This window comes from Athene noctua, chromosome 25, assembly GCF_965140245.1.
Source record: "Athene noctua chromosome 25, bAthNoc1.hap1.1, whole genome shotgun sequence".
Lineage (NCBI taxonomy): Eukaryota > Metazoa > Chordata > Aves > Strigiformes > Strigidae > Athene > Athene noctua.
This window is the reverse complement of record NC_134061.1, coordinates 538,623-558,950: the sequence shown is the minus strand read 5'-3', so window position 1 is coordinate 558,950 and position 20,328 is coordinate 538,623. Positions and strand designations below refer to the sequence as shown.

The following is a 20,328-nucleotide window of genomic DNA, read 5'->3' as shown; positions in this document are numbered from 1 at the left end:
GCCCGCCCGGCGCCATGAACAGGCCGCACGCTGGTGGTTTAGAAAAGAGACTTTATTAGTTGCGCTGCTGGGCGGGCGGGGGCGCGTCCGGGCGCTGCTGCGGTGACAAACGGCGCCGGGGGAGGCGGGGAGGGGACCCCCGCGCCGGGCTGCGGGCAGGGCGCGGGCAGGACGCCTGGGCCTCGCGGGAGCCCCGGGGCCGGCACACGGGCCCGGCGGCGCAGGCTCCGGGGCGGGACCAGGCTGGATGCGCTAGACAAGGAGAAGGAAAATAATTCCTAGAGGAAAAAGCAAGTTTGTGCCTCGGGTTACGGGTGCGGCAGCCGCCGGTCCCGCCCGGGGCAGCGGGGCGGGAGGGCAGCGGCTGCGCCCCGCCAGCAGCCGGGACGGGCAGCGCCAGGACCCCCCTCGCCTGCCCGACGGGTCCGGCCTCCCCGCCCGCTCCTGCGGGGCCTGGTCGTGCCGCGGCCCCGGGGCCGTGCCCTCGCCCTCGCCCTGCGCTGCCCTCGCGCTGCCCGGCCGCAGGCCGGGGTGAAGCTGCAGAAAGCGGGAAACGGGGAGGAAAGCGCAAGGAGGTGGGTGCGAGCCTGAGCCGTGCGAGACCCCTGGAGAAAGCAGATGCTCGGGAATACTCAAGGTCCGGTGCTGGAGCGGTGCCAAGGCTGCGCTTGGGGAGTCGAGAGCCCCCGGGGCATCGGCAGGTCCCGTGTCCCTCCGGGAACGAGCTGCGGCCGCTGTCACGCGTGCCCCCTGCCCGGGCAGCCAGCGTGCGCCTCGCTGCCTGCCGCCGGCCCTGCGGGTGCGGAGGGACGGGGTCCAGCACCCCACCTCCGCGGCGCCCCTGCCCCGGCGAGGACTCGCCCACGGCCACTGGGCCTCTGGCAGCCGGGTCCGTAGCCCGGGCAGGGGAGCGGGCGGCCCCGGGGCTGCCGCAGCGACGGCCCCAGCGTGGCGGGGAGGAGCCGGGGGCCCGGCTGCGCCCGGGTCGTGGTGGCGAAGCCGTCCTGGGCACCGCCGCGTCCCCCGGCCCCGGGGAGGGCAGAGGGGAGCTGGCCCCCGCGTGCCACGCGCCCGGCCCAGCTTCGCCCCTTCTCTGCGGCGACGGGACTTGCTCGGCTCTGCCCTCCCGCGCTCGGCGCCTCGCGGCCGGTTTGGGTGCCGGGAGTTTCCTGCCCGCGGGGACGGCCGGGGAGCGGGGGGCCGGGGGCCGGCGGGCTGCTCGGCAGGAAGCTTTCTTGACACCAGGTCTCTTTGCTTTCGGCGGACACTTGAGCTTTGCAGGTGTACGGCCGTTATCTTGGTTTTAGCACTCTCCAGCTGGGCCGGGTCCCCGTCGCTCAAAGCCCGTCTTCGGGCCTGGTGCTAGAAGCCCTCACACAGCCCGCAGCAGGAATGGTCTCCAAGGGTGATTCAACAGTGTAAGAAAAACAGTGTCCCGTGTTCCTAACGTTTCTGTGTGCTAAAACTAAAATATAAAATACACCTTGTCCAAGCAGGCAGGGGATTGGCGTCGGCTCTGCAGGGTAGTAAAGAGGCATCGTGTACGCTTCCCCTGGGGCACCAGGGCGGAGAGATCTGGAAGTGTGAGTGATTACGTGTTCAGCCGTCGTCCGCAACCCTTCCGCGCTGCAGCCTGTCCTACTCGCTGTCGCTCTTGTCCACCAGTACCGCGTCCGACTCCTCCGTGATCTCCAGCAGCGTGTGCATCTCGGGGCTCTCCCCACGCAGCAGATCCGAGTTTTCTCCCTCCTCTCCACCAACCTCCACCAGCTCCGTGGCTTTCACTTCCACCTCACCCTCTCTTATTTTCTTGACATGGAAAGTGAAGGGTGGCACTTTGTAGACGGCCGTCTTGGACCTGGCGTAGATGGTGTGGTCAGGGGTGAAAGACTTCCTCAGCTTGTCCCGAGAGGTCTTCATCTTCTCTCTCCTTTCGTTAGTCACAATCTTGGTGCCCAGTTTGTTCATCCTCTTCTCCAGGTTGTGGCGGGTCTTCTCCAAGTTGTGGCGGGTCTTCTCCAGGTTTTCCTTGGTCTTTAGCTTAGTCTTCTCCATCTTCTCCTTTGAGAATGCCTTCTTAAAGTCATCCACTCTCTTCATGCCGCTCCTCTTGATGCGCTCTGCCCGTGACTCTTCGATAATCTCTTCAATCTCCACCTCCTCATCTGAGGAGAGCTGCACATGGTCCTCCTCTGCATGGTCCTCACCCACAGGCACCTCCTCGCCCTCACCTTCCTTCTCCAGCTTTTCACCCTCCTTTAGAGACTTGCTGATGCTCAGTTTAGACGGGAGCTTCACTTCATCCTGCAAGACACAGAGCGGAGCCAGTGAGACACACACACACACACTCACACACACACACACGCAGCCTCCCCAGCCCCCCGCGCCCGGCGGTGCCGCAGAGCAGAGGCAGAGCCTGGCGACGTCAGGCCTGGGCTCACCCGCCCTCGGTGCCCCCGGTAAATGACCGTCACGAGGATCAGCTCGAAGCGCCCAGCTTAGGGCTCTGCTCTGTCTCGGCTCAGGTATAACCCGCTCTGCTCACTCTGGGCTGGCTCCAAACCCCTCCGGGACTCCAGCAGTGCAGGAAGAAGCAGGCCAGCGCTGAAACACGAGACGCTCCCCTTCCTCCCGTGCCCCTGTCACAGTCCCGGCCCCTCCAGTTTCATCTCCAAAGCCCCCGTCCTGCTCCCCAGTGCCTGCCCGGAGCCCGTCCCGTCCCCCAGCCCACGGCGTTCCGGCTCCCTTCCCGCGGGTGCTCTCTCTTGGTGAGCCCGCCGGCTGCCCCCAGCGCTCCAGCCTGGCCAGGGCCTGGCCCGCGGTGGCCCCAGGGCCAGCGTGGTGCTGGGCTGCAGAGGGCAGCACAGTCCGGAGCCGGGCGTCCGGCCACGCCGCGTGCACACACGGGCCGGGCTCCGCGCTCGGACTTTCCCAAGGCCGTCAGGATCCAGATGTGGGGCTGGGACATCTCCTGGGATGCAGCCGGCCGACCTGTTGGTCCCGTTCCTCCGCTGGGGAATGAGCTCAGGAATTTGTCCGGGCCCGCATCTGAAGACGGCGGCCCCGGCTGAGGCAGCTCGGCCTGCAGGGTTACGCTGTCTCTGCTCGGGGCGAGTTCATTCAGCTTCTCCACTGCCCCGGGTCAGCCAAGTTTCTGATCCCAGTGGCAGAGGACAAGCATGTGCCCAGGAGAGGGGCACAGCCCTGGAGTGGGATTGGTTTTCATCCGAGCAGCACATAGCGTGCGTCCCCGCTGCCATGAATCACCTCTCTGTTCCCAGGACAGGCTGGAAATAGCCCGTCACTGTACGGAGCGTCACAGCTGCGGGGCTGCAGCCCACGGTTCGGAAATTTATTGCTCAAGTGGTTTTAATCCCCAGAGCTGGGCAGGAGCAGCGTGGGGTGTGTGGGACGGGCACACAGAGAGCAGAGCTGCTGGGCTGAGCTTTGGGGAGAAGCCTGGGCAGCAGGAGGGCCGGAGGCAGGACAGGACGGTCCCTCTGCAGACACGGGGCTGCTCGGCTCGGCCAGCAGCGCTGCCCCAGCTCCTCCCTCCCTCGCAGCACTGACGCTGACATGACCTTATGGAATACGTGACTCCAGCACAGCTTCACCTGGGTGAAATGCAGATGCTTTTAGCGTCTTCCTCGTTCTTCCCCAAACACAGGACAGTGCTGTTCCACGGGGAAGCTGAAGTTCTGGAAACATGAGGGCACCTGGGGAAAACTCTGAACAGTGAAGTCAGCTGGGCTCAGCGAAGGGGACACGGGCTGCAGCAGAGTCTGCCAGAGCAGGGCTTTCCCTCTGGGTTTTATTCAGAGCAGGGAGCTGCGCTGGGCAAAGCCCTTCACCCCCCAGAGCACGGCTCAGGTCCCAGATACTTTCTGGAGATTAAGGCGAAGTGGCCAACATATGGTTTCTTCATCTGATCAGCCACTTCAGGAGAAAACAATACACATCTCTCCAGAGGGCCGGGTCAGTGCAGCACAGCCCCACGTCACGGGGAGGCAGGGAGCCTGTTCTCCACAACAACACCTGCTGGAGCAATCCCAGCGAGTCCCGGGACCCTGCCCCGCCAGGCGAGAACATCAGGAACTCCAGCCGCTTCCTTCCCTCGAGTGAACACAATGAGCCAGAACAAAGGCATCCCCCTCCTGCCTGGCAGGGCCGCCGCTGGAAACGGGCCATATCCTGCAAACCCCGATACTTATCAGTCAGCTCAAGAACATGTGTCTGCAGAAAGAAACACCACCTCAAAAACTCCACGTCTGCCACATCAGTAACTGCCTTTCCTCGTGTTACACCAGCATCGGACTGAATTTTCCGTCGTGGCTGAGCGGCCTGCCCCAGCAGCACACCCGTCCCGCCCCGGCGGCGTCCTGCGACGTGCCCAGCGGCAGCTCCCGGTACACGGCGGAGCTGGCACATCCCCGTGAGGGTGAGGGCTCTCTGACCCTGCCTCTTCCCCGGGAACAGCGGCTGCCCGGCCGTTTGATCCCCCCCAGCCTGCCCCAGGCACAGACCCACGCTCCGGCCCCGCTCGGCCCCTCCAGCAGGCGCCCGAGCTCAGCCCAGCCCCACTCACGGACTTGAGACTCTGCTCCCACCTCTCAGGAGGCCCCGCTGGTCCCACTCAGAGGCCGAGCGGGACCGCGGCCACAAGGTGCCTCCAGCCCCAACCTCCCCACTCCAGACCGTTCCCAAGAGCTTTTTTCTCCAGCTGCTCCCGGGACACCCTTTGGAGGCCTCTCCCGGCCCCCCCGGGCAGGGCCAGGCTGGCGGGGGTGACGTCCCCGCTGCGGGGCCGTCAGGCTGCTGAGGGCCCCCGGCACCGCATCTCTCTTTGCCCTGCCTGCTATAATTTCTGCATTTTTTCCCCCTGACTCCAGTGCGATTGCTTCTCCGAGCCGCAGATACCAGCTGGGGGACAGCTGGTGGATGTTCAGCACGGCGTGCCGGGGCCGCTTGCCCGACCCCGAGCCCACCTGCACGCAGGGGACGTTCCTGCTGGTTTAGGGGCTCTGGCGTGTGCCCAGGACAGCTGCTGCCAGCGCAGCCGACAGCTCTGGCACGTCTTAACGGGACAAGGACGTCGGTGCTGAGCTCCTCGCTGCGCCCCAGCACTGCCCCAACGCCGCCACGGGGCTCCTCCTCCCCGCCCGAGGGGTGCTTCCCCCGCGGAGAGGGGCACCTGCCCGGCGCAGGCAGAACGTGCTACGGACACAGCGCGTCCGCCTGCGGTGGAGGACAATGGGAACAATCAAGAACCATCCCGGGTCTGTGGGTGTCTGCCACACAAATCCCTGCTCTGGGCCGGGCACTATGGTCTGTGCACTTTGTTTCACTCATGACTCATCCAGATGAGCCGCATTTTTAACACCAGGCATTCCAGCTACTCTATTTTTACTGGGAAAACACTGACCCTTGAAGTGGGCGAGTCCAAAATCCTGGGTCTTGGCATCGCTGCCGTTGGGGTGTTCAAGCCCTGGCTCCCGGTCAGCAGATGCAAACCCGTTCTGTTCTCTAAGACAGCTTGAATCCAGCCGGCACAAGGACAGCGGGTAAACAAGATTTCTCAGAAGACTTTTTATACCCGCAGACGAAAAATCTTTCTGCTCTGTGCACAAAGCAGAGCTTCGCCCAGCAGGACAGGCGGCCTCCGAGCTCGCCGCCAGCCGATGTGCTTCAGGCAGAGGGTCAGCTCCGATCCAAGTTCTCTTTCCCTTTCAGCCCGTTGCGATGTGCCACCCCCCGGCCCCTCTCAGGCTCTGGCGCTCAGGCTGTGCCGTCCCCGGGGCTCTGCAGGCCGGGGACTGCCAGTGGCCTCGGCTCTGCCACCGGAGGGGAACTGCCCCGAGCAAACCCCTGCCCCGGGGAGCTCCGTGCCCAGCCTGGAAGCAGCTGCCGGGCTGTGGGGCTGCTCTGTGTTCCTCCTGCTTCGAACAGCCCAGAGCGGCGAGATCTGCGGGGCAGACGGGCCTCCGCCGTGCCCCGCCAAGTGGGTTTTTATCTGACATTGTTTTCAAGGCGAGTTCCCTCGCCGTGAGTCACCCGGCAGCCCCGGGTTGCTACAACACATGTAAACACTTCCCCGGCCATGGAACAGGCCAATGGGACCCGGAGCTGAGCCGCGTTCCCAGCCCGGCAGAGCGCCTCGAGCACTGCAGAACCACCAGCAAATCTGGGGAATATGCCCAAAACGCGAGAATTCAGACTGGCCTTGAAGAGACTCTTGTCAACGTGTGAAAAACAGAGTCCCAGCACTCCCAGCCACTCCGGCCTCCAGTTTGAAGGTTTAATGGCAGATTTTTCACACACGCATGCTATCACATCTGCAGTTCACTTCGGTTATTTTTACACAATTGCAACAGCACAAGCAGTTGAGTTTGGCTTGACATGCAGCCGTAACGTGCAGGAGGCGACCAGCTCACGGCCCCAGGTCTGCTGTGGCCCAGAAGGGCTGATCCTGGCCGCAGCCCCGGGCCACGCCAGCCCGTCCCTGGCCGCCGGGGCAGGACAGAGCAGCCCGGGGCAGGGAGAAGGGAGGACCGAAAGCATCTGGGCAGAAAACAGCCTTCCAGGTCACATCGAGCCCTGTCGGAGAGGAAAAAGGTCTGCTCTTCCGTTGCCATGGTAACTGTTCTGCTCTGCCAGGATGCTTTTCTGTGCCGACCTTCCCTCAGCGTCGGGGGAAGGAGGGTTCAGTGATCCCCGAGTATCGGCCTCGCACCTGCCAAGCCCCCAGAGCCCAGCGAGCTCGGCGGGGTGGGGGTGCCTGCGCAGGAATGGGGAGGGCTGTGCTCTCTTGCCAGTGCCTTGATGGAACGGGTTTTTTCTGTGGAGACTCTAATTGCTATCAGAGTCTCTTGCCATATCACAAAAATGTGCCTTTTTAAAAAATCTTGCCACTCTCCTTGAAAAGGAGAAGTTTTCCCTGGCAGCTCCCCGCTCCCGGGCTGCGTTGGCCTTCGCTGGCTCCCGCGGGGTGACCGGCCACCGGGCAGGCAGCGGGGGCTTAGGCCACCTTCTCCAGCAGCCACACAACAGCTGCCAGGGCTCTGGGCCCTTGAGGCGCGAGGTAAGTGTCCGATAAGCAGCAGGTAAAGTCTCCACCGGCTCCCGACTGGGCAGAAGCCCAGGTCGGAGTGAGCTGCGCGGGGGCTGCTGCTGAGCAGAAGTGGGTGCCGCAGCACCGACCCAACTGCAGTTTCATGGCTCACAGTTTGTGCTCCTGCCTGTCTTTTATCTATTCAAAACAACTTCAAACCATTTCACAAACACTCATAGACTAAAGCTTACGAGGAGCCTGAGGAGGAGGCATTATTTCAGAGGGGGAAACTGAGGCTCAGAAAAGAGGCAGGGTTTGCCCAGCCACAGCAGACGCCAGCAGAGCCGGCTGCTCCGGGCTGCTGGCCCTTCATGCAAGCCACACAGCAGCTCGGCTCAGCTCCCACCATCCGCCGTAGCCAGGGCAGCAGCGGGCAGGCAGCAGCGAGCGGGTGAGCCGGCAAGCGGAGGCACTTCTGCTGGCAGGGCTGAAGGCTGGCGGCGGCCACCGGCCGGCGGAGAGGGAAAGGCTCTGGAATCAGCAGCTCTCAGAGCTTCAGGAGAGGTTCAGAGCGATCTTCGGGGGGGGAGATTCCTGCCGGGGCCCTAAACTGCTGCCTCCTCGCACGTCTTCTGCTGGCTGGGCCGTGGCACCTTCGCAGCGCGGGCAGGGGAACCGCTCCTGGAGGCGGCTCAGAGGGCAGTCCCCGGCGAGGCCTCAGCGCGCACGCTCTGGATCCGCTCGGGCTGAGACGAGGAAAACTGCGTTTCAGTGGCCAGGGGAAAGGAAGCACAACGGAGAAACTTACCTGTCCCCGCTGGGAGTCTGAGCAGGAACTTCGCCACCCAAGATCCGGATTAGCATGAGAACAGGCAGAGAGAAAAGGCACAGGGGAATAGTTTAGTAAAGGGAGGAGCCAGGTAGCAAAATCTGACAGAATAGACAGTCAGCAAAGATTTATTAGAAGGAAGAGTCTCCTTCTCTAATTTACAGCAGGCCCTAGGAGGTGAGGAATCCCTTCTACGGTTTCAGGCACGGCCACAGGGCCAGATCCTGCTCTTTTCACGCTGCTGCTCAGAGCGATGGGATGTCGGCTGCTCTGGAGCCACGTCCCAGTTCTGTGGTGCAGCTGGGAGCAGAGCGGGCTTGTATGTGTACAACTATGAAAAGACAGTGATTTTAAACCCCCATGGTTATTAATTCAAACACACAAGCTGGAGAGGTCGAAGCAGCCAGGTGTGATTCCACCCGCTGGCTTTGCCGGGGTATTAACCACACCCTGAACCAAAGCCGGACAATACCCAGCAGCCCAGAGACCTCCACACCCCGTGACAGCGAAATGCTCGCCGCAAAATCAGGCACGGCCTCGACTCTTACATTCCAGAAGTCGGACAGGTTTTGTCTCCAACAGTGCCAAGAGGTCCATAAAAAGAGAAGCCTCAAGCCCTTAGGGAGAAGACTACTGACTCCTGCAGTGAGAAGTCACCAAAGAATACTGCTGAGACAAAGGGAAGGATCTAAAATATGAGGGGGAGAAGCAAAATAGGTTGGGATTAGGTAGATGTTAAAGGGATAAGCCAGTTCGCGCTCTAGTGTCTCTCTGACTCGCAGCAGTCCTTCCAACCTCTGTAATTTTGCATGTTGTGCAATCTTCTGGCACTTTTTTCTACCAGGCGCGTTCGGTTACTCCGTGTCCTGGAAGCTCTGTCCTAAAGGCTGCAGGTTCTCCGTTAGCTGGTGAGAACGAGCAGCCCGGCACCGGCCTGGAGCCAGTTGGGCCTTGATGGGGAAAGGGAAGGGAGGATCGGCATGGGGAGAGGAGGAGGATGGGTTTGGAAAAGTGCTTTTGCCTAACGGTGAGTCAGAAGAGAGGCGGGGCTGTAGGAAACAGAGAAGTAAATAGATTGCAGAGAGAAAAGGTTTAGTTGGGTTTTTTTTTCCTCTGACAGCAGAGAAGAGTTTTGATCCTGTTATCAGTCTGTTTGTACAACTGGCTTTACTCTCAGAACTGCTCCTCCCGGATAAACCTGTCTCAACTGATTAATAATTCCAGAGCTATTTTTGAACAGCAAACCAGTAAATAACGGCGTTTGCCTCACAGATGATTTGCGGAGGGATCTGTGCTGATGCTGACATTTGCATCCTGACATAAAGCTATAGATTAAACATCCTGAGACTTTTTACTCTAAATATTTGATTTTCCCTCACTGACACTGAGCATCTTTGCTTCTGGTCTTTCTCTTGTCTCGCAGCTGGACAATGGACCCACAATTCTTCAGGTACTTTGTCAGCTGTAGAAGATCTGGCAGAATCAAGAGGGCAACGTTCCCCCAAAGAGGCCAGAGCAGGGCTGAGCACGTTGCCCAGAAGCTTCCGAGCCGCCGGGTGCTCGGTGCGGGCCCAGGGGTGCCGCGGGGGGGGCGTGGGCCCGGCCCGGCGCTCAGGGCAGCACCGGGGCGAGGGGCGGCCGCAGGGAGGACGCGGGCTCCGTGCCCGGCCCAGGGCGCGTTCCCCGGGAAAGTTTCTAACCCCAGACCTGCAAACCCGGTTACATGCGGCCTTGGAGAGTCTCTCCTGCTCTGTGTCCCTGAGGGGTTGATTTATTTTTGCCGAGGGCTCGTATCTAGCTTAGGAACGGGAAAAGGAGCCACAGTCTCACTGGGACCCAGAGCGCTCCAGCACCCAGGCCGGGAGCCCCGCAGCGCCCCGGGGCGTCGCACAGGCACCCTGACCAGATCCAGTGCTGAGGGCCTGGGAGAGGAGTAGCTGGGCAGAAGGAACATTACCTTCGGTTTTATGTTCATGGGCCATTAATCATCTAGTCTAACCCTATCCTATGATGCTGAGCAGCCTCTGGCGCTTCGCTCTGAGACAATTTATTGCTGCACAGCTCCGTCTGTAACTATAATGCTGAAAGGATTTCAGCAAAGCAAGCAGTCCTGGCACTAACTGCTGATAAATAATACCTGAGCAATGAAATATTAATGCAGTGGATCCCAGGCGGCAGCAGAGAAATCCAGGCTCTGGAACTGTCTTTCAGTAGAAGGACTGATAATCTGCACTAAGAAAAATCCTGGAAGTGAGAGATATTAACATGGTGACATTTTTTTAAGGCTCAGTCTCCTGTGAATTATTATCTTGGGACTTATAATTCAGGAACGTGCCGAGAATCTGAGGGATTCTGTGCACATCAGGATGTTAACGTGGTGCCCCTTACACAGGAGGAGAACATGCAGCGCTGCAGCCCGAAGGAATGGACTTGAATGATATTTCTCTCTTTCCCCTGGGATGGCACGTTTTCACCTCTAATTTTGCTACTTCTGTGACCAAAAGCTGGAGAACAGAAGGGAAGATACAAGAGCTTTGTGGGCTAAGACCCCAGTATTCCAGCAACAAAGACAAAGGGTCAGAGACAAACAATATCCACTCTTAATTAATGACTACCAGCGTGTATAATTCAGATTTTTTGTGGGTTTGATTCAGATTTTTTGTGGGTTATAACAAAGGCTTCATGATTAATTCTCTTTCATATTTTGTTTAAGAGCAGAATAAAATAAAGCAAAAGCAAATCCAGCATGAGAGGAATACCCTGTCCCCTCTGACCACACCAGGACTGTCACTGGGTGCTCCTGGGATCTGGCAGGTTGCTGATCCACAAACCCACCGGCGAGAACCTCACGGTAATTCTCTGCTGAACCTGGGGTGAGAACAGCTGTGGCTGGAAGGGAGCTGCTTTGGAATGGATTCACAGCAAAATGAAACCAGCCTTTTATTTAAAGTATTATCAGAAAATAAATACAAACCCCAGGTGCTGCTGCAACGCAAGTCTCTGCGGTGAACCCACGGGAAATACTGACCCCAGCGCGGTGCGGCTGCGGGCCCGGCGCGGGACGGAGCCCGGCGCTGCCATCCAGGCGTGGTTTGGAATTGCTGTTTGCTCCTTAACGCTGGTGGCCGGGCAAGCTCCACCAAGCCAGGGAACCCACGCGGGCTGTGCCGTGCGGCTGCAGGTCACGCTGGCTCCCGCGGACGCGCTGCTGTCATTACACTCATGAGGGTTTTGTTTCACAACGATTCATCTGAAGCGAGCCCGTAGCTCGGGGCAGCTGACGGAGTGTTTAGGGGTGCGGACGGGCTGCAGCCCCGGGGCGGTGGGTGCGGGGGCTGCGGCACGCGGGTCCGTGCGCCCCGTGCTCCCCACCAGACCCCTGAGCTCAGTGGCTTCTCCACGCTCTCCTGAGGAGCAGAGACCTAAAGCCGAGGCCGTTCAGGTCTGGCCTCCGAACCTCTCACGTTAACGTGGGTGTGAAACTCATCCCTCCTCCCACGATGGCCCATCCTGTCGCTCTCGCCCGTATAAGGCCCACTCACGGCACAAAAGCCAAGCTGCGCTATTTATATTTCCTCGTCCAGCCCTACCTCCCCTGCACACTGGAGGGCTCAGCTTCCCGCTCTGCCCCGCGCCCGAATCCGCCCGGCCCTTCCCACAGAAGCTCCACGTCTCTCGAGGCCCCGGGCGGCTGCCGGAGGTGGGTGAGGCACAGAGGAGCCCCGCGAGCCCCCGGCCGGGCAGCGGGGACCCCCCGCCCGCGCCCCGCTCCGAAGCCGCGCTCTGCCCAGCGTGGCACGGTGCGCACCGCGAGGCAGGCTGCCCCGGCCCGCGGGACCCCCCAGTGAAGGACCAGCACGCTTCAGAAACTCGGGACTCGGTACGTGTGCTGAGTGCTCGGAGCCTTTGTCTGGCTGCACAGAAATCAGGCCTTTGACATTCGCAGGAATAAGTTTAACAGTAGAAAAATGTTTGGAGGAAAAATGCCAGGCTTACGTAAGTGCTGACACTTGCTGTTCCCCAGATGAATGCGGCAGGCTGTCTGGTGTTAGGGCAGCAGCTCTGCGCATGGGACACCCATTATTTAATGATGAACTCTAGTAACCAGCCCCAGATTCTTGTACCCTAAAACCAGGGGATTCGGGATGAAGCCACTTCAGTTTGTTTTTATTAGCAGCCACTCTAACCACATTTGTTGGTGTCCTAATTTCTCTGAAAGACGGGGGCCCAGGGCAGCGGCACAAAGGAAGCACTGAGGAGCTCTGTTCCCGGGGGCTCTCATAAGAGCACGTAGTCATTTGACATCCGAGCGTGCAGGAAGGCGAGTCCTGCTCGTGGCGAGAGCACGGAGCCTCTGCTTACACGGCAGCTCGTCAGAGCCCTGTCCCCTCTGCTTTTGGTAGGCAAGGTCTGACAACAAGGAGATGTGGTAATCTGGAGGGGGGGGGGTGGTGTAAAATTTTTTTTCTCAAGAATCAATCTAATTCCCTACATTAAGTCGATACAAAAACTCTTGACTTGGTTGAAAACAGGGCAGCTCCTGGCAAAATCAGGTACAAGTGTACGTGGGAGAGCGAGGAAGCGGGAGAGCGCCCGCACGGGCACACGGGGCCGCCAGGAACGGCCCAGAAACACCCCGCTCCGTGCCTCGCCCTCGCCCGCCCACTGCAAGGGATTTTCAGTTCGGTGCTTTCTCCCCACGTCTGAAACCGCCAGGCAGGTGTGCTCTAGGCTCACCTCGACAGGTCAAGCCTTCCCAGAACAAAACTGGATTTTCCTTTTCTCCTAATCTAACAGCCAGCAAAATACAACTGGCGCGCAGTTTGACCTCTTCTCCCAAGGTGACAAAAGGTCTTATTTGCACTCCTGAAATAGTCCGTCCGTAACTGCTGGGGACGCGGTATCAGCACAGAGAATAATCAGGCATCTACAACCCGGAAAGAGCTGATTTATCTTCACTCCTTTTATTTCTTCATACCGCAGAATCGGGCAATGCTAAACCCCCGTCCAGCCCGACTGCGGTTCTACTCAGAGATCTGGCTCGAAAAGAGCCACCGCTGCTTTCACGTAATATTTTATGTCTCTTAGGATGAGCTTATCTCTTGTTCTCCCACAGAAAAGAATAATAAATCTTTCATTTTTAGCCATAGCAACTGAAAATGCAATTGCACAGGCCAGTTTATCACAGCTTTCCAAGGCAGCTCTTCCTGAGTTAGCAAGCAGCAATAACGTTGCTCACCATCACAGAATTAATTATCGACCTATAACATAAACTTTGATAGGCAGTGGGTCTTGAGAAGTGAAACACTGAATTAGAAAAGAGGGGGTTTTTTTTTGGTAAATAATAGATACAGTTAGGAAAACAGTGAATTTTCCTCATTTAAACTCCCGGGGTGGAGCCCATCATAAAGTTTTGGTTCCGTAGACTCTTGATACATTTTTTTGACGTTTCATGATTATTAATACTGAAACACAGAAGTGTGTTAGCAAAGAGGTAACCCAGCGGGGATCGACAAGGCTTCTTGCAACAAGCAGCATCGTTCAGTGTCCGTAAAGCCTCGATTTGAGAAATGCCTGGACAACGTACACACAAAAATATCACTTCTTCCTGTAGAGAGCTTTACTATCGAAATGCGTTAGCGTTATCTGGTTTGCATAATCCCAGGCGAAGTACGACTCCTGTCATCGATGTGCCCGGAATCACATATTCATACGAATACATCAGGACCCATCATTGTAACCTGATGTTTTTGCAAACCTGCCGTGCAGTTCCCCCAGCCCTGAAGAGTGACAGCCCCCGAACCCCAGTAAGACCCAAACTCTGAAAATCCTGTCCCTCCCAGGAAAAAGCAAAGCAGAATAAAAACCCCCAAAGCCAAAAGCAAAACTCCCAGGATCCCCCAACGTGTTTAACTTCTCCAGAATAAAAGGCCTCCACAAATGAGAGAGACTCCTACACAGGACAGATTATTTCTCCTTGCCCCGAGCCCTACAGCTCAGGTTTCTGTACACCGAGGATCGCGGGGTGACGTTGCTGCGGGGCGCAGGATCGTGCAGCTCTAAGCCCCGTGTTCTCACGCAGCTCCGAGACAGACGGCGACTGGCACACCCAGGAACACGCTCTGTGGGCCGACAGCCCTGTGTCCGCCCCACGCAGGGCAGAGCAGTATTGCAGAGGACTGCAGACACACACCCTGCTCTTCCAGGGCACGCAGTGGTCCAGCCTGGCCCCCCAGTTCTCACCGTACGGGTCCGACTCAGCCGCAGCACAACGCCCCTGTCCCCCAAGTATTCGTTACTCAGGCACACGGATATTGTTGTAGCCTATTTCCTTCTAGTATTCAGACATCAAAAGCCCATCATGGGTTTTGTTTCTCGGTGTAAGCACCAAATTAAGAGCTAATGAAAGTTTCTCCCCCAGGAGAGACGACGCTTGCCTCGGCAGTGGCCACCACGAGCCCGCGGCCACAGCCCGGCTCCCCCGGCCCGGGACCCCAGCCCTGGCGTCCCACAGAGGCGCCGTATCACAGGAAGCAAACCTGGAGAATTTCTCACTTGTGCTCTGTGGCCTCTCAGTCAAATCACACTGAATCCCATGCTGGGACACTGTTCCGATTTACAAATAATAATTCCTCTGTTCCCCAATAATTTCACGATTCACAAGTCCCGGCCGTAGTCCCTCGTCAGCTGACTCCCTCACAGGCTGTTCTGTCCTCACTCCATCAGCCGGGGTATTGCCCCCGCTTTCCTTTAGAAGCAGGGTTGCTTTTTCATCTTCAAAGAGAAACTCCACTCAATATTCATAAGCAACAGCAAACCAAAACAAACAGCTCCCCAAATGACAACCTGCCAATGTTTAGGATGCTTCCAGAGGACCTAGCAGCTTGCCAACTTCCTACCTATTTCCGTAACCCACAAGCAATGTTATGTCTAAACAATTCCCTTCACTCTTCTCATTTTGCAACGTTTGTTGCTCCTGCAGTACACTCAGAGATTTATTTTATTTTTCCAAGGATAGATCTAGCCTCCCCCAAAAGCCTGATACAAAGACAACTGCTTAGTTTGCCCGAATGATCTGAACAGAGTCGAGTATTTCAGCCTTTCGGGCACGATAAAACTACAAATGCTTAAGCTCTGAATCAGAGTTACACAGGCCCCCGTACTTGTTAGATTCCTGAGCCTATTGTGATCAGCTCTCCCTTCAAATCCTGCAGTAAGAAGCATTTTCCCTTTTTTTTTTTTTTCAGTTTTTCTTCTCTCTCTTCCTGTGATCAGCACTAGATGCTTCTCTCTTTGTCCCTGATGTTGTCTATTATTATCCCAGAGGCTTCTAACTGAATCATTAACTATTTCACTCACTTTTCTTCTGCAGCCCAGCCTAAGCGTTTGCTCTGGTAAGGAAGAGTAACTCCGGACAGGAAAACTGACAGAAACGTCCCCCTCTCTTCTTGTTCAATACTAAAGGAAAAATCCAGCGCTTAGAGCAGGGGCTGAACATCAAACCAACCAAAGCTGTTACTGAAACAAATAGAAGATTCAAGACTTGCAAGTTGCAAAAAAAAAAAAGCACGTGACAATGGGCACAAGCACAACGGCAGAGCCGAGAGCTCAGGGACCTGTTGTGCATTTTCCCCGCTGTCGCTCTGTCCCAGTCAGTGCGACCAGCCCCGAGGCCGGGGTTACTGCCTCTTGTTGTTATCAGATGCAGGTCACAAATCTGAAACATTATCGCTCTCCACGTAGCAATACACACGTTGCCTCTCAGTAGAAAAGATGCCGGCAGACGGATTTACAATACCCCCTTCCAGAACCCAGCGCATTCTTGTTCTTTTTTTAGCTAAGCAGTAAAATCAGGTTATTTTGATACTTGTGGTCCATTGCAATGAGTGCTTAGGGCCGCTGTCACTACCTGCATTAAAAATCCTGTTAAATGTAGCAACTCTGTCAAACCTTGTCTTAGAACACACAGGCAAATCATGAATGAGAGCTCCTTTGGGCCCAGCTCAGCCTGGGCTGCCGGGCACTCGGGGGGGACTTTGGGACCGACCGTGCAGCGGGACCGACCCCTTGGCAGGGACAACACCCACGGCAGGACACAAAGACGTCGTGAGACAGCTCCTTACCTGGTAGATCATGACTTTGAAGTTTCTGCGCTTCAGGAGCTCCGCTTCGTTGGCCTCCAGCTTCTTTATCTGCCCAGCTTGCTTCTCCAGGTTCTGCCGGACGGTTTTCACGTTGACGCTCACCTTGCGCACTTTTTCCAGCATCTTGTTGACGGTGTTGCTGGTGGTGGTGTGCGCCTTTGTCAGCTTGGTCAGCTCTCCCTGGATGCTGGTCACTGCGCTGTCCATCTCTTGCTGTCTCTCCTCCAGCTGTGTTTGGGTCAGCTGGATCTGATCCACGGCTCCAATGATCTTGTCCAGAAGGGTCAGCACCATCACGCCGTTGATCTGGTCTGCTTTGATGGGCTCCTCAGGCACTTGCTCCTCGGAGGCCTCGGAGACAGTTGGGGGTTCGATAATCTGCAGAGTCGTATCCTCCATGACTGCTCGGGAGTCCGGGCTGGCGAGCCGGGGAAGCTCTCACTGCGGGGAGAGAGGGGAGCGAAAGCTAAACCCGAGCCTCTGCGCTGGGAGACGCGCCAGGAATGGAGAGCACAGTGTGCGGAGTCTGTGCTGAAATTCAAATGGCACAGCTCTGCAGAGCCGTCCAGTGAAACTGCCCTGCAAAATTTTCCAGGCTTGCAGGTCATTGGCTGACTCCACCTCGGCTGTATAACAGGAGCCCGCTGCCAAATGCCTGATGACCCACCCTTTCTGAAATGATTAAAATAGTTAGAGGGGAGGCGATGGCTTTGCATGCAAACACAGGCACAGCTCAGCGAGGAATGCAAAGCTCTGGAACTACAACCGCCTCTTCTTTACCGTAAGCCTAAAGCACTGTAGGTAACGAGAGGAAAAAACACAAACCTTGAGTAAAAGGCTCGGGAAGCTGCTGGAAAACAAGCCAGCCCATCTGGGCGCAGCTGTGCACATTAAAGGGAGGCTGCTTCAGACAACTGCACACGTTAAAGTTCAGCTGGAAAATTCAGATCTTTTGCCAATACTTAGGTGGCTTTTTTTTTCCAGGACTACGAGAGTTCGATTTTCAATACTTTAACTAAATGCTACAATTTGGATTCAGAAGTTACAGCACAGAACTTCTGGATCACAAAAATGCACACTCCCACGCGTGGGAATGTACGCAGCAGGCGCACACGTGATATGGACAGTGCGCACCACGTCTCTGTGCAGATTTCACGCAGAAAGAAGAATTGTCATTCACTCCTGAAGTGAAGCGGCCGGCGGCTCCCCCCGCAAAGCAGCGATCTCAGCTCTGCAATCCTCTGACAGGGACAAACCTTGTCACTGGGCTTCTAAATGCGGGACAAGCTCCAGCACACACCACGCAAAAATGTACTTGTAGCAGTGCCCAAATACACCGTGTGACACAAGGCTTTGTTGGTAAAAAAATACTAATGGCCTCAGAAATCTGGAGTACATACTGCTTTGGAAAACACGGTGAAAAAAAATAATCTTTATTTTGCTGATTGTAATCTCAGCATTGGCACAAAGTAGTTCAGAGACTCCTCCACAGCGCTGGCAGGAGTTCCGGCCTCGCGGCACCCGCACCAGCCTCCTGCCCTAGAAGACACTCGGAGGTGCCACCCAGGAGCTACAAGGGCTGTGGGAAGGAAAATGCGGATCTTGAGAGCGACACGATGGCTGGCTGAGCTCCGCCGAAGGCAGTCAGGCTCCCCGGGGCAGAGGAGGGGTGAAGGCTCCGCTGGCGGGGCAGCTGAGGGCCCTGGCTCAGCGCAGAGCCGGGAAGGCTCCAGGCTCCCTCCTGTCCTTGAGCACAGCGACCCGTGCTCAGCACGTCTCGCCCCCCGCCAGGGCCAGGCCTGCCCGTGCAGGCTGGCAGATGAAGCCAGAGCCCTGCACCAGGGTCTCTCCAGGCTCAGAGCCCCCAGAGACAGCGCTGGAGGAAACGCTGGGTCCGAGCACACGAGCCGGGAGCCCCGCGACGCGCAGAGGGAGCGCGGGAAGGGCGCTGGGCCCGGAACGCTCCCGGCAGCCAGCACCCCCCTGCTCTGCTCCTGCCGCAGCCACCCCGCACCGCGGCTCTCCCTCTGCATCGGTCAGTCCTGCCGGGCGGCTTCCACAATAGCTGTTATGTCACGTATTTAAAATAGGTTGCTTTTCTATACCCTGTTTTTTCCTGGAGGGGCCTTTTTCCTGAGGGTTTATTTCCAGTGTTGACTCTGATGAGTCAGTTCCATGAAAACCCCCTCACCGCGGCCAGGCAGGGCAGAGGCTCCGCAGCTGGTTCTCACTGGGGGCATCTGCTCCGGAGCCCCACGCACGGGGCGGGGTGCAGGCAGCGCAGAGCTCTCCGCCCAGCTCTGACACCCGCTCCACGGGTGACTTCCTCATTTGGGAATGATTAAAAACCACCAGACTGAGCAGGTCCATCTGGACAGAATCAGATACAACAGCAGAACAGGAGTTTATACTCTCGATACTCGGTAGAAGAGATGAGACGCCACACTCCGCGCTTGCTGCGCCCGCAGCAATCACACCCCAAGATAAAATGTGATGAGTAATTTTCTATGTTAGGACTAACTTAATTTCGGCCATTTTCTGCCGTGGAGACATACTTGGAAAAGCCAATAGGTGGCAAACTGCAGCCTCCCCTTCGGAGCCTTCACCCTGCCTCCGGCACAGGACAGTGAAATCTGTCTCAGTCTCTTCTAGCGCGAACAATTTCTTGCTGCTCTTGTTGCACAACAGATACAGCTTGATCCTTGGCTCCTCCACGCTTGCACTATGCCTTAGATATTACTGAGCATTCCAATGTCCCAGAGCTTTTACAGCACCGCTACCGAATTCATTACAGGGAATGGAACAGACAGCCCAAACAAAAACTAGCATGTTCCAGCTTCAAAGAAAAGCTCTGTCAGCTGTACGCAGGACAACAAAGGACAACGATGTGCCGCATCTGCTTCCACATCAGTCCGTGAAAGTTCCTGTGACTACGGGAAATGGCTCAGCTCACTCACATCTTAATCAGCAAGATACAGCTGCTCGGGGCCTGTCAGGAATAAGGAACAGCCTTGACTTCCAGTGGACAGACTATTGAATTTCACCAAGTGGAGCTGACACAATTTGTTCCTTCGCTTGTAGCTGAAATACAAAGGACATGGCCTGGACAGAGAAAAAGAAAGAAAATGTTCCTCTGTTTTCCAAGGACCTGGGGATAAGGACAGGGGGAGGAAATGTGCAGCGTGCGCGCAACTTTCTGTGCTGTTGGATGCCTCCCACAGATGAGGAGAATTGCGCTTTGTCTGCAAGGCATTTCGCAGGCACCAAACTCCAGGGACAAATGAAGATACGTGTTATTTAACCTTCTAGCTTGCTCACCTTTTCATAGTGAAGTTGAGAGATGTCAAATACGGGAATAAAAGCAAGAGCCGGGCGTTAGCAGCCCTGCCACTGCCACTTCCATCAGGCAGCACCGCCAGCCTCACTAACCCGGCCTGACTGTGCTGGCGTGGACCAGGAGCGCGGCCCTCGCGCCGGCCCCAGCGATGCTGCCGTTGCCTTATGTCCTCGGGGGTCCCTTGTCTCACCGGAGCCCTTAGGAGCGGCATTTGGGGTTGCAGCACCCACACCCTGTCCGTGCCCATCAGAGCGTCACAAGCAAGCCCGCGGCAGGAGCTCGATGCCCCCTCCGGCGGGGGCGAAGGCCCGTCCAGGGCCCGCCGGGGCCTCGCAGCTCCCTGGCTGCGCCTCGAGGGGCCTCGCGAGGACAAACGTCTGACGCGGGATCTCTGCGTAAACCCGGTTTTCGGGGTTCCTAAAGCTGCCCTCCAATCCCATCCAGGCCAGGCGTTTACCGCGGGACGGGCAGCAGGCACCCGGAAGCTCAGCGATTTCAGCGGCAGTCCCCGTGGCTGCGGGTCCCTCCCAAAGCACCGCGGTTCCGCACGCCCGGCGCGGAGAGCCCGGCGGCACGGGGAGGTCTCCCCTCAGCAGTCGTGTGCGAGCGTCGGGCAGCGCCGCACCCCCGGGCTGCCCCGCGGGGCTGAGCCCTCCTGCCCCAGCCTGCGGCGCCGCCGCTGGCCTCGGCAAGGGAACGCGCGCGGGCGCGGGGCTGTGCCCGGCTGTGCCCGGCTGTGCCCGGGTGCCGGGCACGGGGCCGCCCCGCGGGGGGGAGAAGCCGCCACCGGCCGCGGCCCCCCCAGGCCGCTCCCCGCCGCCGCCGCCGCACGGAGACGAGGCCGCGCCTTCGCGCCTTCGCGCCTCGGCCACGCTGCCCGTGACGCCGCTGCTTGCGTCACCGATGGCGTCAGGGGCGGCGGGTGACGTCACCCGCCCCGCCGGCGGAGCGGGCCGGCTGCCAGCAGCCG

At 57.9% G+C, this 20,328-nt stretch overlaps 1 protein-coding gene across 1 annotated transcript; it reads right to left on the bottom strand.

Annotated features, from left to right (window-relative positions):
- Positions 1–34: 34 nt before the first annotated feature.
- CAVIN1 (caveolae associated protein 1) lies at positions 35–16,600 on the bottom strand. The gene is made up of 2 exons (XM_074926481.1): positions 16,001–16,600; positions 35–2,304 (listed from the first exon to the last, which is right to left on the bottom strand). Exons 1-2 carry the CDS (start codon positions 16,418–16,420, stop codon positions 1,639–1,641), a joined length of 1,086 nt encoding a protein of 361 aa, XP_074782582.1. The 5' UTR covers positions 16,421–16,600; the 3' UTR covers positions 35–1,638.
- Positions 16,601–20,328: the final 3,728 nt, after the last annotated feature.